The sequence below is a fragment of the Solanum tuberosum genome, unplaced genomic scaffold (genome assembly GCF_000226075.1).
Source record: "Solanum tuberosum cultivar DM 1-3 516 R44 unplaced genomic scaffold, SolTub_3.0 scf00180, whole genome shotgun sequence".
Taxonomy (NCBI): Eukaryota; Viridiplantae; Streptophyta; class Magnoliopsida; order Solanales; family Solanaceae; genus Solanum; species Solanum tuberosum.
The window spans coordinates 886605-905031 of record NW_006239107.1 but is presented as its reverse complement, the minus strand read 5'-3'; the positions used below and the strand labels follow the sequence as shown (position 1 = coordinate 905031).

General features: G+C 32.3%; 2 protein-coding genes across 3 annotated transcripts; both read left to right on the top strand.

Annotated features, from left to right (window-relative positions):
• Positions 1–739: 739 nt before the first annotated feature.
• Positions 740–5585, top strand: LOC102604092 (probable WRKY transcription factor 61). Of its 2 annotated transcripts, XM_015312033.1 has the most exons (6): positions 740–850; positions 1225–1299; positions 2010–2096; positions 2754–3284; positions 3447–3560; positions 4451–5585. In XM_015312033.1, the coding sequence occupies exons 1-6, from the start codon at positions 767–769 to the stop codon at positions 5435–5437; spliced, it is 1878 nt and encodes a 625-aa protein (XP_015167519.1). In that variant the 5' UTR covers positions 740–766; the 3' UTR covers positions 5438–5585. The 2 variants fall into 2 exon arrangements, with proteins under 2 accessions (XP_015167519.1, XP_006354832.1); XM_006354770.2 differs by lacking the exon at positions 1225–1299.
• Positions 5586–12058: 6473 nt separating this feature from the next.
• LOC102577800 (ubiquitin carrier-like protein) lies at positions 12059–17641 on the top strand. Its single transcript, NM_001288227.1, is given in 6 exon segments — positions 12059–12120; positions 14288–14421; positions 14540–14565; positions 15108–15197; positions 15292–15380; positions 17252–17641. Coding segments are annotated over 5 exon segments (459 nt in total). The 5' UTR covers positions 12059–12120; positions 14288–14296; the 3' UTR covers positions 17381–17641.
• Positions 17642–18427: the final 786 nt, after the last annotated feature.

Sequence of the window (18427 nt, the reverse complement as noted above, 5' to 3'; positions counted from 1 at the left end):
GAATTCAATTCCGTAAAGTCGTATGGATTCCTTAACGAGTTATCTAACTACTTATGTAATCAATATCATAAATGATTCACCCGATTGTTATCAGATTTCCCTACACCTTAATGACTCCGATTTCATCCAAATCTGGACTAGGTTGGGAAATTCCAAGTTACTACGAAAAAAATTTCTGACCTCAATTCTTTCTTCATTGGCTTTTCCCTAACAACGGAATCAGGTCGTTACAAGATCGGAATTCAGATAATGGATTATATTTCAATACGTTCGGAATTAAGTTATCACGTTACCATTTGACTGCAAATAATGTGGCCATGTGACTTAGGAAACTTCAACAATAGCTGTGGCAACTTGGAGAAAAAGAAAGAAAATAAAGAGAAAAATATAATTAATTAATTAATTAAAGCCTAGATATGAAGAGACACCGACCATTGCGGAGTATATCTAAAAAATAAAAGGACTTAAACGTTGAAGTTGAATATTTCTTCTTCTATAGCCGTTTTTTTAATATCCATTTTTTCCAAGTATGACAATATATTATTCAGAAAATCTTAGTATATTTATTACTTAAAGTTGTGAACAATTGGTGCATTGACATTTTTGTTTAATTTATGTGCTGTTAATTAAGCCACTGAGTTTGAATCATTTTAAAAGAAGTCAAACACTGGTAGCTCTTCTTTATAAAAGAAAAACTATATTGCTAAAGTTGGAGAAATCTATCTAGCTAGCCAGAGAACTTAAAAGGAGATAATTAGGTCTATACATGGAGAACAAGAACAAAGCTGAATATTATAGTCCTGACGATGAATATCGCGATATCGATGATCAAGAAAATATTGTCCATCAGGTATAAACTTTTATCAATACAAGTTTAATTTTTTTGGATCAAACTTCTGAAACTTGAATTTGTTATATATTCATAATTCTTACTATACGTACACTTCGTTAAAATATTGAAAAAAAATATTATCACAACGATCGATTTGCAGACTCATGATTGTAAAGATTGAACAGAATTCTCAATCCATCTCATGAGCTTGCATTTCAAATCACAATTCAGAATAATCTCTTCACATTTTATATATTATGAGTCTGCAAAAGATGATGGTTCTAATAATGAACCAATAATTAACGTGAGTTTGTTAATTAATTTAATACACTTCATCAACTATATATTATTTAGTTCCTCGTAAGATTAATTATGTTTTGTGCTTAATTTAGTTTGGAAAGGGAGATGATAAGTCAAAGCCATCCTCCCCTCACCACAAGGATTACATGAACATTGACAATATAGAGGTAATTAGTTAATGGAACAAATTAAACTCATTCTAATTTCAATGAATTAATTATGTAAATATTTTAGAAACTTAATTTATATGATTCTTATTTGTCATGTACCCTTTCCGTGAGTTAATTTGATACTAGTATTTATTGTACACAATTGATTATTTTTGCCCAGAAAAGAGAAAAATAAATAACAGTTGCTTATAATTAGTACAGTAGTGGTTAGGTTGATCTCGTCACACTTGTGAATTGTCAAAATCTTAGGAGTAAAAAAGTTACCTAATATATAAATAATGTCCAATGAATTTATATATATTGAATTCATAAATTAGAAATAAGTAAGTTAGTACCTCCTCTGTTTCAAAATAAGTGTCGCTTTAATGAAAAATCTAAATAAACTAAAACATATCACTTATTTTGAGACGATCGACGAGAGCAATAGGATAATGAAAAATGTGAAAACCTAATTAATTTCATGATTGGATGCTCCAAGACGCGATAAAGCAACTTGCTTGAGTAGAAAAAGTCTTCTTAACGAGCATAGTTATCAAATAAATTTCATCCTTTTTCTAAACCGTTGACCGTTGACTTGTTGTATGTATATACGTCATACTTAATCATCAGATACGACTTTTCATGACATTTAATTTGACAAACTATATATTCTAGGGCAAAAATTATACAGATTTGTTTGTTAATTTTAATTTTAATGCTTTCAATAGGGAGGTGCTGTTAATGTTATGGTAAAGAGAGAAAGATCCCCACCAGAACACAACTCAATGGCTTCTTCATCTACTCACAAAGAACAGGTTTGGTTTAATATATACTTTTACAAGTTGAATTTTAGAATTGATTTATCATATGATCGGATCCCAAACAGATTCTTATAGTTTAAGTAATTAAACACAAAAAGATTCACCCCTTTCTCTTGTGATGCCCCAATACTTCCTCGGTTATCCCATCGTGAATTAATGAGAAATATGTATTATAAAACATGATTTTTTCACTGAATAGTCTCTATGGGAGAACCTATGATAGGAAATCGATTCTCACAGAAACACTGGGAGAATTTACCTTTTTTCGGACGTATGAAAACACTTTTATTCTTTTCTCACCGATTCAATCAAAATATCTATGATAGTAGCCCCTAAGACTTTTTTTAGTGGGAAATTTCAATGGAAAAAAGTGATTTTTTACTAGGATGCCCTTTATATATTTGAGGAATAAATATAATATTTTTTCATCCGTTCCATTAAATATGATACTATTTTTTTTTAAATAGCTGAAAAAAGGACGATTTTTTTCTCTAAATTTAGAAACAATTTAACTTAGTTTAATTCTTAGTACCCCTCGTGAATCCTTTTATAATCACACAAAATGTTATACATGTTTCAAAAACATTATAACATTACATATTTAAGACCATAAGTTTTAAATGTCTTCACTTTCTTTCTTAAAAATCGTAGGAGGATCAGCTTGCATCAGCCAAAGTTGAAATGCGAGAAGTAATGGAAGAAAATGAGAGGCTTCGAATGCACTTAGATCGAATGATGAAGGAATATCGTAATCTCCAGAATCAATTCCACGATATCGTTAAAAAAGAAACTGATCAAAAATCAAGCAGTACTGTCAACACTAGTACTCATCATGATCAAGAAGCTGATCAACTTGTGTCCCTCAGCTTAGGAAGAACTACTAGCGATATGAAAAAAGACGAGTTAAAGAAAGATAAAGGTCATGACGATGAAAGAGTTATTATTATTAATAATAAAAGCCTTGATTTAGGATTGGATTGCAAGTTTGAAACAACTCCAACAGAATGTTCACCAGTGAATTATAGTCCGGAGAATAGCTTAGACGATCAAGCTAATAAGGATGAAAATGGGAACAAAAATCCCAAGACGATGAGAAATAATGGAGATGGAGATGATGTTTCGCAACAAAACCCTACTAAAAGAGCTAGGGTTTCTGTTAGAGTCAGATGTGATACCCCTACGGTAAGGTTTTTTTTTTTTTTTTTTTGTATATCTGCATGCATTTTGTGACATTGATTATAATTAAGTAAAGAATGCAATCTAATCTATGTAGTATTTAATTGTGTTAATAATGATTTCTCTTTAATTTCCCTTCTTTCTTTCTTTGGTAATATTATTGATCAGATGAATGATGGATGCCAATGGAGAAAATATGGTCAAAAAATTGCAAAAGGAAATCCATGCCCTCGAGCTTACTATCGTTGCACCGTAGCACCAAATTGCCCAGTTAGAAAGCAGGTAATATATATAGGTTTACCAAAATATCAACATGAGTTGTGGTGGGATGATTGAAATTACTTCATTCTTAACTAGATATGTCTCGAGTTTGAACCCATATATCAATGGTAAAAATCCTGTACAATGCATGAATCCGTAATCAGGCTCTTATGGAACACCAAATAAAAGTTATGTCCTATGGAAGCTTATTTAATCCTTACTGATTAATTTAACTTATTTACTAAAAGTGTAAAATATTATTCTGCTTTTTATAGTAATTTAACTTAAAATCAATTTTATTTTATTCATCACAGTTTATCTCGATACAAATTCTTTAATAAAAATAAGGGAAAAGGGTCTGAAAAATACTCCAACTTTGGCCGAAATTGTAGTTACGATACCAAACTTTATGGAGGACATTTTACCCCCTGCACTATTTAATAGTGTATTTTAAAGATATATATATGCCCACGTGGACACATTACTATTTAAAATGATGCGATATTTATGATGTCCACGTAGACACATATATACCTTTAAAATACACTATTAAATAGTACAGGGGTAAAAGGTCCTTTCCAAAGTTTGGTATCGTAACAACAATTTCGGCCGAAGTTGATGTATTTTTCAGACTCTTTTCCCTAAAAATAATAGAAGATTTTTAAAATTTGTGATCTCAAATACATCATTACATTTGTGTGATTATAAATTTTAAAACTTTTTAGTAGTAGTATCAAATAAAGTGAAATGGACTAATAATTAAGGAAGTATTACTAATTATTTTTTAGAAGATCTGATAGTTGAAATTTTATAATGATCCAATTTAGTACTAGTAAATATATCATCAGATAATGAAATTGCATTGCTACTCTTTAGCTAATGGCTACAATTGTTACTTCCTGGTTTTGTAGGTTCAAAGATGTGCCGAAGACATGTCAATATTGATCACAACATATGAAGGAACACACAACCATACTCTTCCTCTTTCAGCCACCGCAATGGCTTCAACCACCTCCGCGGCCGCTAGCATGCTGTTATCCGGTTCGTCTAGTTCATCAGACCCAAACCCACAAGTAACTGCCACCACCACCACCACCCCTACTTCCACTACTTCTGCCAATATCAACGGACTCAACTTCTATCTCTCTGATACCTCAAAACATAATAAATCGCCATATTACTTTCCTAATTCATCCATCTCAACATCTGCACCTAATTCCCTCCCTACAATAACACTCGATTTGACTTCCACTTCGTCCTCGTCCTCCTCCTCCTTATCTCATCTAAACAGAATGAGTCACAATTTTCCAACTAGATATAATTACAATAACAATAATTCCTCCACAAACCTCAATTTTAGCTCAGTACTTGAATCCAATTCCCTTCCCATTTCTTGGACCAATAATTATCCAAATCAAGCCTATAACAAAAATAACCAAAATTTTGGTTCACTTACAGTTTCATCAAGATCAAGTCAAGATAACATTTTCCAATCATATTTACAAAAAAATACTACACAATCTTCTTTACCACCAGAGACAATTGCAGCCGCAACTAAAGCAATAACATCAGACCCAAATTTTCACTCTGCATTAGCTGCAGCCCTTACATCAATCATTGGAAATTCTGGAATTGAAAATAAATCTAGCCATGTTACGGAGCCATTTCCAATTTTGTCCAGTCTCCCATCAAGCTCAAATCCGAACAAATGTTCGTCAAGTTTTTTAAACAAACCAACCTCTTCAGCTTCCGCGAATAATAATAATAATAATAGTAATAGTACACAGCAGCCTGGAAATAATAGCATGGTGTTTTTCGGGCAATCTTCTTCTTCATTGCCATTTTCGACGTCTAATAAGGGTAAATCTACCTCTCCTAGTGATAGTAAGTTCGATTGATTTTTTTTTTATTTTTTTTTCATGTTTTACCTTGGAAATGGACTTTGTACGTAGTTAGCAGGATTAATCATCTGTATAGTCTGTAGATATGTTTTAGTGTCATAAACAATTGACACTTGGGAATTAGCATTTGCAATTTGTTGTTGTTAACTTGAATATTGTTATAAGATTCTTGTACAAAAGTAGATTTTTTTTTAGTAGATGGATTGTTTGCTACATTTTATTTTTTTTGGTGTTTACAAAGATGACTGGGATATTACAAACAGTCCTGAAGATTTAGCAAAAAATAAAAAATAAATTGATGCGAAATTTTCATTTATACTGGATATGTCGTTGTTGTTGTTACGTTATTCAGTTTATCAAATGAAACCTATTGCAGCAAATAGTAATGATACTATTTAGGTTGGTAAATTAACATTTCATCGAAACAATAATCAAACAAATTGATAAACTTCTAGTATAATATCTCTAATTTGATACAGTATTAGATAATTATTAAATTGTTTGTGTTAGTGGATTTTTAAGTCTATTTTTTTCGAATCTAATAATTAGCACAATAATTTGAAATTGAAAAAAATATAGTGGGTTGTCTATCAATCAACTATGATTCAATTTCTGGAATAAAATATACAAAATTGAACTATACAATACACATTGACTAACACACATACAAATACGTCACATACTGCGCTCAAATTACAGATAACTTGCAATTATTTTAGCCTATTTTAGTCTAATTTATTTAAATTTATTTAACTTTCAACTTATTTTAACCCGCTCAAATTCAGCCGAACTCGCTTATTTAACACCACTATATTTGAGAATCGCATTGCAAAATCAGTTGTTCCTCAACTAGTTTACATCATATCCTTTTCATGTTGGAATATATTCTACTTCTTGTTTTGTCAGGCTAGAATTTCTTACGCGTCATGAAAACTTCTTTTATTTTCGTCAATCATATTACTATTTGTTGTATTGTTGATGTCAATCTTATGATTTTTTTGTTTGTTTGTTTGTTGGGTATTAATTGATTGTGTGACCCACTACAAATCTTATTAAGATTGATGAATCCCATTTCACAAATAAAGATTGCTAATATTGTCAGTGTGGTAAGCATCAATCTCCACTAATGCCTGAGGTATTTATGCTGCAATATGTATATTAATTGTCCCAATTTTACTCTTCACTCTTTAGTTTTTTTGGTTGTAGTATAGACGTTGAAGTTAAGTTCGGCCTTCTCTAAAAAGCTGAAATGAAACAAAAGAATTTAAAGAGAATAGAAAAAAATATGTCCATTCACCAATTATATCATGTAATTAAATACAGTAAAATCTCTATAAATTAATACTTGATAATTAATAATCTCTCTAAAATAATATTTTTCTCTGATCTCAACTTGGACCAATGGAAAAAATCACCAATTTCAATAAGATAATAAGATAATATATTTCTAGAAGACCTCTATATAAATATATGGTCCCATTAATATCATAAATTAATAATTCTTTAAAAATACAAATATATCTAAGACAATTTTGTGAAATACGATTCTATTGTGTTCTGTTTTTTCTTAAAATTTAAATCTAGCTGAAGCTCATTTCAAACTTTTATTATTGCATCCAAGAGCTCTGGTGTTGTCTTTTCGAACTGCACCATAAAATTGTGAAAAGTTCTAGATGCGATAAGTGCTTCCTTACGCGTAACTGGTTCCAAAGGTATTCAACATTGCTTTTTTCGATCGTATTCACAATTTCTTTTAAGCTCTGGACCTCTGAACATATATCACTTTCACTCGGATAATCCAACATGTTATTGACATCCATTTTATTGTGGTAACCAAGATCATTAATCATGACCGCCTCAAGTTCATGAATACCGTTTTCAAAAGTGGGTTTATTCAAATTCAATTATCTGAGATTGCATCCCCTGAACGAATTTTGCAGTGTCGAAAATAATTTGCTATTGTCTTTTGCTGAACATTTGTTGTCCAAGCAGGGAGTGCAAAATTTATAGCATACAAAATATTAATCTTTGTTGGATCACTCTGTCCCACTTCATAGCTTCTAATATCCTACGATAAAATCTGTTACGATAATACATCTTGAAAGAAAGCTCTTATTATCCCCGCATCACAAGGTTGAATTTTTTATGTCATGTTGGGTGGAAAGAAAAACAATTCAAACATTTTGTAAGTCCTTACAATATTTCTATTATGAGCTCGACAATTATCTACCATAAGCAAAACTCATCTACCATGCATTTTGTGGTCAAAGAAACGAATATATTCATCAAAAAACACACTAGTCATCCATGCTCTTTTGTTTGCACGAGTGACAATTCAAGTTGTTCATGTTTACATTTTTGAAGCAACGTGACTTTGCATATTTTCCAATAATCCATAAATTAAAGGAATTTTTTTAGATCCATCTTTTTTGCAACAAATTAAATAACAATTGTGAGCCTTTCTTTGTCCTGTTTTCTTCCTTCAAGTTGTTTTGTAGCAAGAGAATGATCAGCTTGTAACCTATAAAATACCAGTTTCATCCATATTAAAAACATCTTTACTAGAAAATTGAACTATTTTTTTTCTTATGGATTCCAATTCCATCTACATGTCTTGTTTATCAACTAAACCACTCTCTCCAAAACGAGGAAATGACTTGATACCATGTTTTAGCTTGAATATTTCAAGTCAACCTAGAGATAATTTGTGCTTAAAATCTTGCTGAGGATAAAAAAGTTTCATGTCATCTATTGCCTTCTCCAAAATTAACTCTAATGTTACATTCACACGGTCTTGATATTGGAGAAACCACTCATAAATAACCTTCTCCATGTCTAGATATTTTGCTGGCTTGTGTCGGTTGATATCCTTTCCTTTTTCTAAGTCAGTTGAAATATATTTAGCTGATCGTTTGAGTGTGTTTGATATTGTACTTTGACTAACTTTCAAATGGAAGTTTTCATGAAGCCACGAATGTAAATCTTTTTGAGTGCATGGGAAATGATCTCTTTTGTACTCACATAATGCTTCACGTATTTGATATGTCATTGTTGATTTTGTGACACCTTTTAAATGAGAAGCCATTTTTGGATATGGTTTAAAGAAATTTCCTATGTTGCTTATATAGTTTTTTTTCTCACCATCATACATAGAATGTTTTTTATAAAAATACAATGAATAATAATTGATTATTAAGAAACAATGAATATTATGTATACTTTTACAATGAATGATTGATTTCTTGAATTTGTTTAGAGTGAATCATTTAACAAAAAAATATATTACAATGAATCATACACATACATTGTACTTTATGTATAATAAATTTAATATTTATGTGATATCAATAAATATGATACATAAGTTAGTAAGATACAATGATTTTGATGTATTCATTGTACTTTATGTATAATAATTTTTTGTTATGTGAAATCAATAAATATGATACATAAATAAGTAAGATACAATGATTCTGATATAATAAAAACTAACCTTCATTAAATTTCAAACCATTCTTTAAATTAATAAATATTAATTTATCGATTAAATAATATCTCTATAAAATAATAAAATTTTATGGTCCCACCTATATTAATTTATAGAGATTTTACTGTATCTAAGACAATTTAGTGAAATACGATTCTATTGTGTTCTGTTTTTCTTAAAATTTAAATCTAGCTGAAGCTCATTTCTAACTTTTCTTATTGCATCCAAGAGCTCTAGTGTTGTCTTTTCGAACTGTACCATAAAATTGTGAAAAGTTCTAGATGCGATAAGTGCTTCCTTACGCGTAACTGGTTCCAAAGGTATTCAACATTGCTTTTTTCGATCGTATCCACAATTTCTTCTAAGCTCTGGACCTCTGAACATGTATCACTTTTATTGACATCCATTTTATTTAGGTAACCGAGATCATTAATCATGACCGCCTCAAGTTCATGAATGCCATTTTCAAAAGTGGGTTTATTCAAATTCAATTCTCTGAGATTGCATCCCCTGAACGAATTTTGCAGTGTCAAAAATAATTTGCTATTGTCTCTTGCTGAACATTTGTTGTCCAAGCAGGGAGTGCAAAATTTATAGCATACAAAATATTAATCTTTGTTGGATCACTCTGTCCCACTTCATAGCCTTCTAATATCCTACGATAAAATCTGTTACGATAATACATCTTGAAAGAAAACTCTTATTATCCCAGCATTACAAGGTTGAATTTTTGATGTCATGTTGGGTGGAAAGAAAAACAATTCAACATTTTGTAGTCCTTCAATATTTCTATTATGAGCTCGACAATTATCTACCATAAGCAAAACTCATCTACCATGCATTTTGTGGTCAAAGAAACGAATATATTCATCAAAAAACACACTAGTCATCCATGCTCTTTTGTTTGCACGAGTGACAATTCAAGTTGTTCATGTTTACATTTTTGAAGCAACGTGACTTTGCATATTTTCCAATAATCCATAAATTAAAGGAATTTTTTTAGATCCATCTTTTTTGCAACAAATTAAATAACAATTGTGAGCCTTTCTTTGTCTTGTTTTTTTCCTTCAAGTTATTTTGTAGCAAGAGAATGATTAGCTTTTAACCTATAAAATACCAATTTCATCCATATTAAAAACATCTTTCATAGGAAATTGATTTTTTTTTTTATGAATTCCAATTTCGTCTACATGTCTTGTGTATCAACTGAACCACTCTCTCCAAAACGAGGAAATGACTTGATACCATGTCTTAGCTTGAATTTTTCAAGTCAACCTAGAGATAATTTGTGCTTAAAATCTTGCCGAGGCTAAAAAAGTTTCATGTCATCTATTGCCTTCTCCAAAATTAACTCTAATGTTACATTCACACGGTCTTGATATTGGAGAAACCACTCATAAATAACCTTCTCCATGTCTAGATATTTTGCTGGCTTGTGTCGCTTGATATCCTTTCCTTTTTCTAAGTCAGCTGAAATATATTTAGCTGATAGTTTGAGTGTGTTTGATATTGTACTTTGACTAACTTTCAAATGGAAGTTTTCATGAAGCCACGACTGTAAATCTTCTTGAGTGCATGTGGAATGATCTCTTTTGTACTCACATAATGCTTCACATATTTGATATGTCATTATTGATTTTGTGACACCTTTTAAATGAGAAGCCATTTTTGGATATGGTTTAAAGAAATTTCCTATGTTGCTTATATAGTTTTTTTTCTCACCATCATACATAGAATGTTTTTTATAAAAATACAATGAATAATAATTGATTATTAAGAAACAATGAATATTATGTATACTTTTACAATGAATGATTGATTTCTTGATTTTGTTTACAGTGAATCATTTAACAAAAAAGTATATTACAGTGAATCATACACATACATTGTACTTTATGTATAATATTTATGTGAAATCAATAAATATGATACATAAATTAGTAAGATATAATGATTTTGATGTATTTATTGTACTTTATGTATAATAATTTTTTTTATGTGAAATCAATAAATATGATACATAAATTAGTAAGATACAATGATTCTGATATAATCAAAATTAACCTTCATTAAATTTCAAACCATTCTTTAAATTAATAAATATTAATTTATCGATTAAATAATATCTCTATAAAATAATAAAATTTTATGGTCCCACCTATATTAATTTATAGAGGTTTTACTGTAGATTTATAATCGATGCTATAGTCACAATTTTTACTGAGGAAACAAAATATGAAAATGTAACTACATTGGTTTGCACATTAACTTTTATTACTTAATTTTTGCTAATTAATACTCCCTTTGTCCCTATTTACTTGTCTATTTTTGAATTGACACACCTATTAAGAAAACAATTAATGACATAGTGAGTTTATCATTTTACCCCTATTAATTATAAAGTATTGAAAAGTTCTATATTTTTCAAAGTAATTAGTCATCTAATTGAGGGTATAATAGATAAAAAAAAATTTATCCTTTTTTGATTTGTCAAAATGGACAAGTAATTAGAGAGAGAGGGAGTATATATTTTCATGTTGTTTCATTTTATGCGTCACATTTCCTTTTCAATTTATCCAAAAATAAAATAATTCATTTTTTTTTCAAAAAGATGAGATAATTAATTAATAAATTTTAAAAATCTTTCTTTTATGTCCTAATTTTGTGCTTAGAATTTATATTATGTCAAATTTGTCTTTATTCATACTTAAATCAAATACATCTCATAAATAAGATAATTATTTTATACTCTTATCTAATCAAATATCATCACGTAAAATGACGTAGAGTATAACTTAACATAATGGACGTGGATCATTTGCCCTTAATTTGTGCCGGTCTATAATTTTCTATCCCTCAGAGTAAATAAATTTTTCGTAACACAAATTTAAATTATAAATATATTCCGCTTTCTTAAAGAATTAATGTCACGGAGGCAAATCGCACAATTAAATGTAAAACCATACATGGTTGAGATGCAAAGCCAAATACAACGAATGAGATACTAGTACACGTAGGGCCGGCTAAATTGGGACCAACTCAAAGCTCATCACGAAATAATACACTATACATATATTATTCCTCTCTCTCTTTATCCTTCTCTCTCCTTCGCTTTGCGAACTCCAGGGGCAGAACACAAAGCACAGGACCTTAGCTCTGAACCCTACCTCACCGCCTTGTTTCCTCCGTATCGGTAAGTCCTTTGATTTTCTATCTTCAATTTCCGATGGATCTTTAGAGTTCAAGGAAACTGGATAGGAACTGATTTTTTTGTTAAAAGCGATACCGCTAAAATTGGATAATTCTAATTTAGTTTGGAGAGTGTTTAAGAATTATATGCGATCGTGCTTTTGGGACAATTAGCGAGAAGTTTTTTTTATCTTCAGTAAATAGTGTTATATAAGGGGAATTGTATGTGCGAGCCCTAATTACCGTGTGCTACAGTTGATTATTGTTATTTGTTGAGGTGGAATTTGAGCTTTGTAACTTAAGTGAGCTGATTAGAATTGGATCATGAATTAAGCAAACTGAGAACTTGATTTATACCAGGATGACTTTGTGTTGAGTGATATAAACAACTTCTACATACTTTTGATCCTCAAGTGGTGTTTAGAACTGAGAATTTTGACTTAGGTCATAAGTTTGAACCGTGCACCAAAGCGAATTAAAGTGCAGTATTTAAGTGGAGGAGGGTAGAGGGCTGGGATCATCATCCCCAAGTTTCAAAGTGTCTGGTTGGCACAAAGGGTTGGCTCTAGACAGATTTTCCGGGTCATTAAATAAATTAAAGGGCAAACAGAAAAAGCTCAATAGTAGTTCTCTTTTGTTGGGTTTGTTACCTAGATGATTACTCCTTTTCCCTCTTTTCTTATTAACTAGTACTCGAATATGTATATTGTGCGTGTATCTCATTCTAATAAGTATTAATATTTTAGAATGATATAAATGTGATGAAAACTGTAGGAGAAAAATACAAGTGCGGATTGATGAATGATTAGCCTATTGGACTGATATTTATTGTCATCGCAAAGCACTAAAGTCATCATAGAAATGGTTTCTTTGGGGAGAAAAGGTTTGGTACCTTCTTCTAATATCGTTGGATCATGATAGTGAGTGGATAAACAAGCAAAAACCAACCCTTCGGGGTGGCCCAGTGGTTTGGGCTTGAGACTTTCATGTTGGAGGTCTCAAGTTCGAAACCCTTTGCCAGCGAAAGCAAGGGGTTTGCCTTCTGGGTCGAGCTCGTCGCACCGGGCTTGCCTAGTGCGGGTTACCTCTCCTATGTGGTTTGTGAGCTATTGCATAGGAGCGGCGGTTTTACCCTGTGCGCACCCAAAGGGTAGCGGCTGCGGGTTTCCCTTGTCATAAAAAAAAAAATGAACAAGCAAAAACCACCATTTGAGTTGAATCCATGAATAATTCAAAAAAGAGTAAATCAAAATATTACAAGGATGGCAAGTTGATAAAGAAGAAATAACAAATGAAATTAAGGCGGAATGACCTGGGAGCCTCTTGTAATTGGCTCCGTTTGTCAGTTGAACCCTCCTACTTACTACTTTGCCAAATGAACACCTAAACTCGACAAAACTCTACTTTTTAGACCCTTTTCTCATCCTCTCAGTGTGTGTAATACAATTGCCTACATGTGGAATTCCACATCATTTTATGATGGGACATAAAAAATTACATATTAAAAAATAAATAATATACAAAAAAGTATGGCCATCAAGGCAACAAAAAAAAATAAAAAAAATTGAAATAATATACAAAAAAGTAATAATGTTTTTTCACTCTGTTTGTACCTCCTTTACCCATCCCACTTTATTTTATAGAGCTGCAATTTACAGGAAAAACAATGGGTGTTGGAAAGAGATTTTGGGTGTTTGAAGTATGACTATAAGTGTTTAGTAGTTATTGATGTTCCCTTTTTGTTGGAAATTTAAGTACATAGAAATGGATACTGGTCTGTCAGCAAAGATTGATTCTTTTGACAAACAGAGTTCACCAACCTTTGCTAGTGTGATACCAACGGTTGCAAATTACAATTGAGATTTTAAAGAAGAAGAGTAGAAAACTCATGGTTTAAAAATAAGAGGAAACCCCACAATGTAGAGCCAACAAATGGTAGTATGAATAGGTGTTAATTGTGCCTTATTAGAAAAGTCACAACCCTTCAATATGAAAACATGTCTACTTTTAATATAATATAGATAAATATAACTTATAAATATAGAAGAATACTAAATTGGGTGTTTTTAGTTGAGAGTATGATAGTAATTTAACATTCAAGTTAGGGAGTTCATGCTTTTAAGGTAGTGTAGAATAGATAGATAGATTAATTTAACCATGTGAATTTGCAGGTGGTTACAATGTCGACTCCAGCTAGAAAGAGGTTGATGAGGGATTTCAAGAGGTTGCAGCAGGACCCTCCTGCTGGTATTAGTGGTGCACCTCAAGACAACAACATTATGCTTTGGAATGCCGTGATATTTGGGTGAGTTGTGTAATTAAAATACGCCAAATATGTGTTTTATGTCTTTTTGGGGAAGCTGTTTTCGTATGGTTTGAATAATCTACTTTCTCGTTTCTCTTCGTTTTGGTGTAACCTGCAGTCCTGATGACACTCCTTGGGATGGTGGTGAGTTATCCTTGCATTTGGTCGTTAGTGCAGTGTGGCAGAAGAATGTTGGCTTAAAGCATTGTAGTTGGTGCACATCCACTGTTTATGCGTTGTTGTCTGTACAATTCACTTCTGTTTTAATCATCTCAGTCTCTCTTTTCTGTGATTTGAAATTCTGAATAATCATTTTGGAGAGTCTCACCCCTCGTCCCCTCCCTGGACATTCCTGCCTAACGAAAAAGTAGTGATGAATGTTATGAATCATCCCAAAGAGGTGATGCATATTCTAGTTTTGGAAATGCCTGAATCCTTTCTTTGATCTCCCAGTCCAAGCATTTCCAGTCATGGCTTTTCCATGTCACTTTTGTATTGTCATCTCTTGTCAGTGCAGTACTCTCTGCCCAAAGTTAAGGTTGTTGGTGTTAGCAAGTGCTTCATGTGGCTTTGGTTACCTTTGCCATCCTTTTCTTTTGACATAATATGATTTCTTTTTTCAAATTGCATTAGTTTTGGTATGAATTAACTAGTTTGGTTGTAACTATACTATTTGAGAACATCAGGTACGTTCAAGTTGACTCTTCAATTCTCTGAGGATTACCCCAATAAGCCACCCACCGTGCGGTTTGTTTCTCGAATGTTTCATCCTAATAGTAAGTTGGAGTTCAAGATTTGATTTTTATTTGTTAAGTCGGTGGATAGGAACAGTCAATTTTAAGTCTGAAATTTTCCTTTTGTTTTTTCCAGTTTATGCGGATGGAAGTATATGTTTGGATATTCTTCAGAATCAATGGAGTCCAATTTATGATGTTGCTGCTATACTTACATCCATTCAGGTATAGAGCTGTAATTGATTTTTTAACGTCACATTCTTTCAGTTATCCATGTCTTAATCCTGACTTTTACTGTTAAATCTAATGATTGAAAGCATCATTAAATGAAAATATGTGTTGCAAAGTAGTAGTTTCTTGTTCCTCATTCTATAAAGTTGGAGATATCATCCTTGTGACATCTTGTCTTCCTGCTGTTTTAGTTTTAAGCTACGTAGTTACATTTGCATTTCGTATTGCGCATTTCTGTATCTTTATGATGATGAAGCAATTGTTAAGGAATCACATCGAGTGATGCTAAAAGAATGCTTTAGTCTGGGAATCTATGAGAAGACTGTTGTTTCTCAAGCATTTTTACCTAGAGCATGGTTTCTATTTCTAGATTGTCTATTAAGGTTGTCATGGTCCAAAGACTCAATCAGATAAAATATTATCTCATGGTCAAGTACTTCCCCCCTCCATGTGTTATCAATTTGGAGTGTGGACTCTCCATGTATTGATAATTGGCATTGCGGAGATAGAATGAGTGGGTTGTTTCATTGACTACACTGGAGTGTACCAGTCTCTCTACTGAGTTGACAAGTGGCATGAAAAGATGGAAGGTCAGAAGTGCTCCATGGAGTATGAGAGTTTGCTGATTTCTCTTAACTTTTAAACTTAGTGATTAGTAATAGACATTTAAAACCAACTGAGATTTTGAAGAGGAACACCAACCGCTACATGGAAAAGTTTAGTGGCATGACCCAAGTCGTAAATAAAACATACATATAAAGCCTAATCATCTAATTGAATTGTGGTGGGGGACCCAATTAATTATTGGCTTGAAGCTTCTCTATAAACAGAGACCAACTTCCCTTCCTTAGCTATTGTAAGAAGAACCGTAGGTGTATTTTGCTTCCTTTAATATGTAGTTAAGGGGGTGTGACAACTCAACTGTGTTAATTCTCCCAGTACCGAGTGAGAGTGGTAGTTAGCAGTCGTGCAAGTTCCGGCTTACTTGTCGATTGCTACAGCTGCTGGATCATGGAGAGAAACGGTATGTTTGGTTAACCTTAACTCAAGATTATGCTCGTATCTGTGTCAATCACTACTATGATCGTAAATAAATGTCGTGCAAGTTATGATCAGGTTCAAGACTTCAAGTTATATTCTGCATGAAGATGTTTACTCAATCCCCTAACTTCTGGTGCTTGTAACAAGATTCCCTCGCACCACCCACCATCCACCCAAAAAAGAAGAGAAAAAACATAGAATTGTGTAGATTGTCGGTGCTTGAATATACATTGTTTTATTACGAGTACATCCAATAATGAGATGATTGATCTGTGTAGATTAGGATGTTGACTAGTTTGAAGTTGAACTTGGCCGAGTAAAACGGGTATTAGACTTATGTCTTAATGTATACAATTCAAGACATAGATTCCCAAGCAGAAGTAGAAATTGTTATTACATGGTAAGACACTAGACATACTATCCTCCTGCTTTGCTGGATTACCTTAAGTGATGAGCATGACTTAAGGCTTTCAGCTCCTTAGTTTTAAGCATGTTTAACTCTGCTGTACTGTAGCAAGAAAATGGTGCTGTTGCTAGACCTACATTTGCCCATAAAGATCCTAGTTCCTACTTGGAATTTGTTGATTAATTTGGACTGTTCCTTACTGGTTAAATGCGAAGGAGACAGGATGATAGTGGCCATGGATTATCCGTAAAGCGAGTCAAGAGAGTTAAGCTGAGCTGTTTACATATCCTACTGGGGACATGTACATGCAGAGGAATTTGAAGGCTTGAATAAAACTATGGCTTTTTTTGTACTTTTATAAGAAAAGAAAACTATGGGTTTCTTGTTTGCGAATGACTGACACTCTTATTATTTGCAGTCATTGCTGTGTGATCCAAACCCCAACTCACCTGCAAACTCGGAAGCAGCTCGGATGTTCAGTGAGAATAAAAGGGAGTACAATCGCAGAGTGAGAGAAATTGTGGAGCAGAGCTGGACTGCTGACTGATTCTATGGACGAAAGATGTCCTTGCAGACCTCAGATGAAGAGCACCATGGCTCAGCTATGTTATATTTATGGATTGAAACCTCCTCTTTGAAATTTTATTTTAATGGAACTCATTTGTTTGATCCTAGTATTCTGGTTAGGTTCTATTGCCTAATTGTCATTTGCTGCATTGCATTGACAAGCTTCTGTAAAATATGGATGTGTGTTTTGGTTTAGAAATGCAAGGAACTTCCCATACGCATGGGAATTGGTTTTCATGTACTTATTTTGCTATACCTTGAAATTTTGAGTAGTTCTAAGCGGATCTGAATGGAGCAACACTGGCGGATCAGGATCTTTAACATTTTTATCCAGGGGGTTAATAAAAGTAAGGCTCTCCTTAACCGTAACCGTTTGTAGCCATCATTTGTGTATACTCAAGTGTATATATACACAATGATTATACTGGCTTAAATTTTGAAAAAATAAGGAGTTATTTTTTGCTGTGAACTTTATTGGGCCATTTTGTGTTATGGAAATCATAGGCGTAATTTGTCATAGTACTACAACAACATATACTAATGAAGTAGACAAGCTGATTTAGATAGATATGCAGATCGTTTTATTTTGTAGGTATCAACAATGATCCTTTGCATGTTCATCTATAGAAACCTTCTCAAAAAAGTTGTTCAGAGAAGGTTGCAAGAAAATGACAACAAAATAATAGTTGTCATAGTGGTCTTTTCAGTCTGCATTTCACAATAGGAGAGATGAATCATACATAATTCACTTGTCCATGGAGTTGATATTTCTTTTAGCAAATAGAAAAGTAGTAATATACTAATACATATATTGGACCCTAAACTTGGCTTCAAATTTTAATTTTGACCTCTAACTTTCATAGTGCACAAACAAACACTTTGACTATCCAACTTTTTAATAAATAAACACGCGAGTCCTAGTTGGCAAAACGCGTGATGTGCACTTATTTTGCGCGCGTTAGGAGTAATTTTCGAGGCCCACAACAGTAAAAAAAAAATGTTGAAATGACAACTCTACCCTTAATGA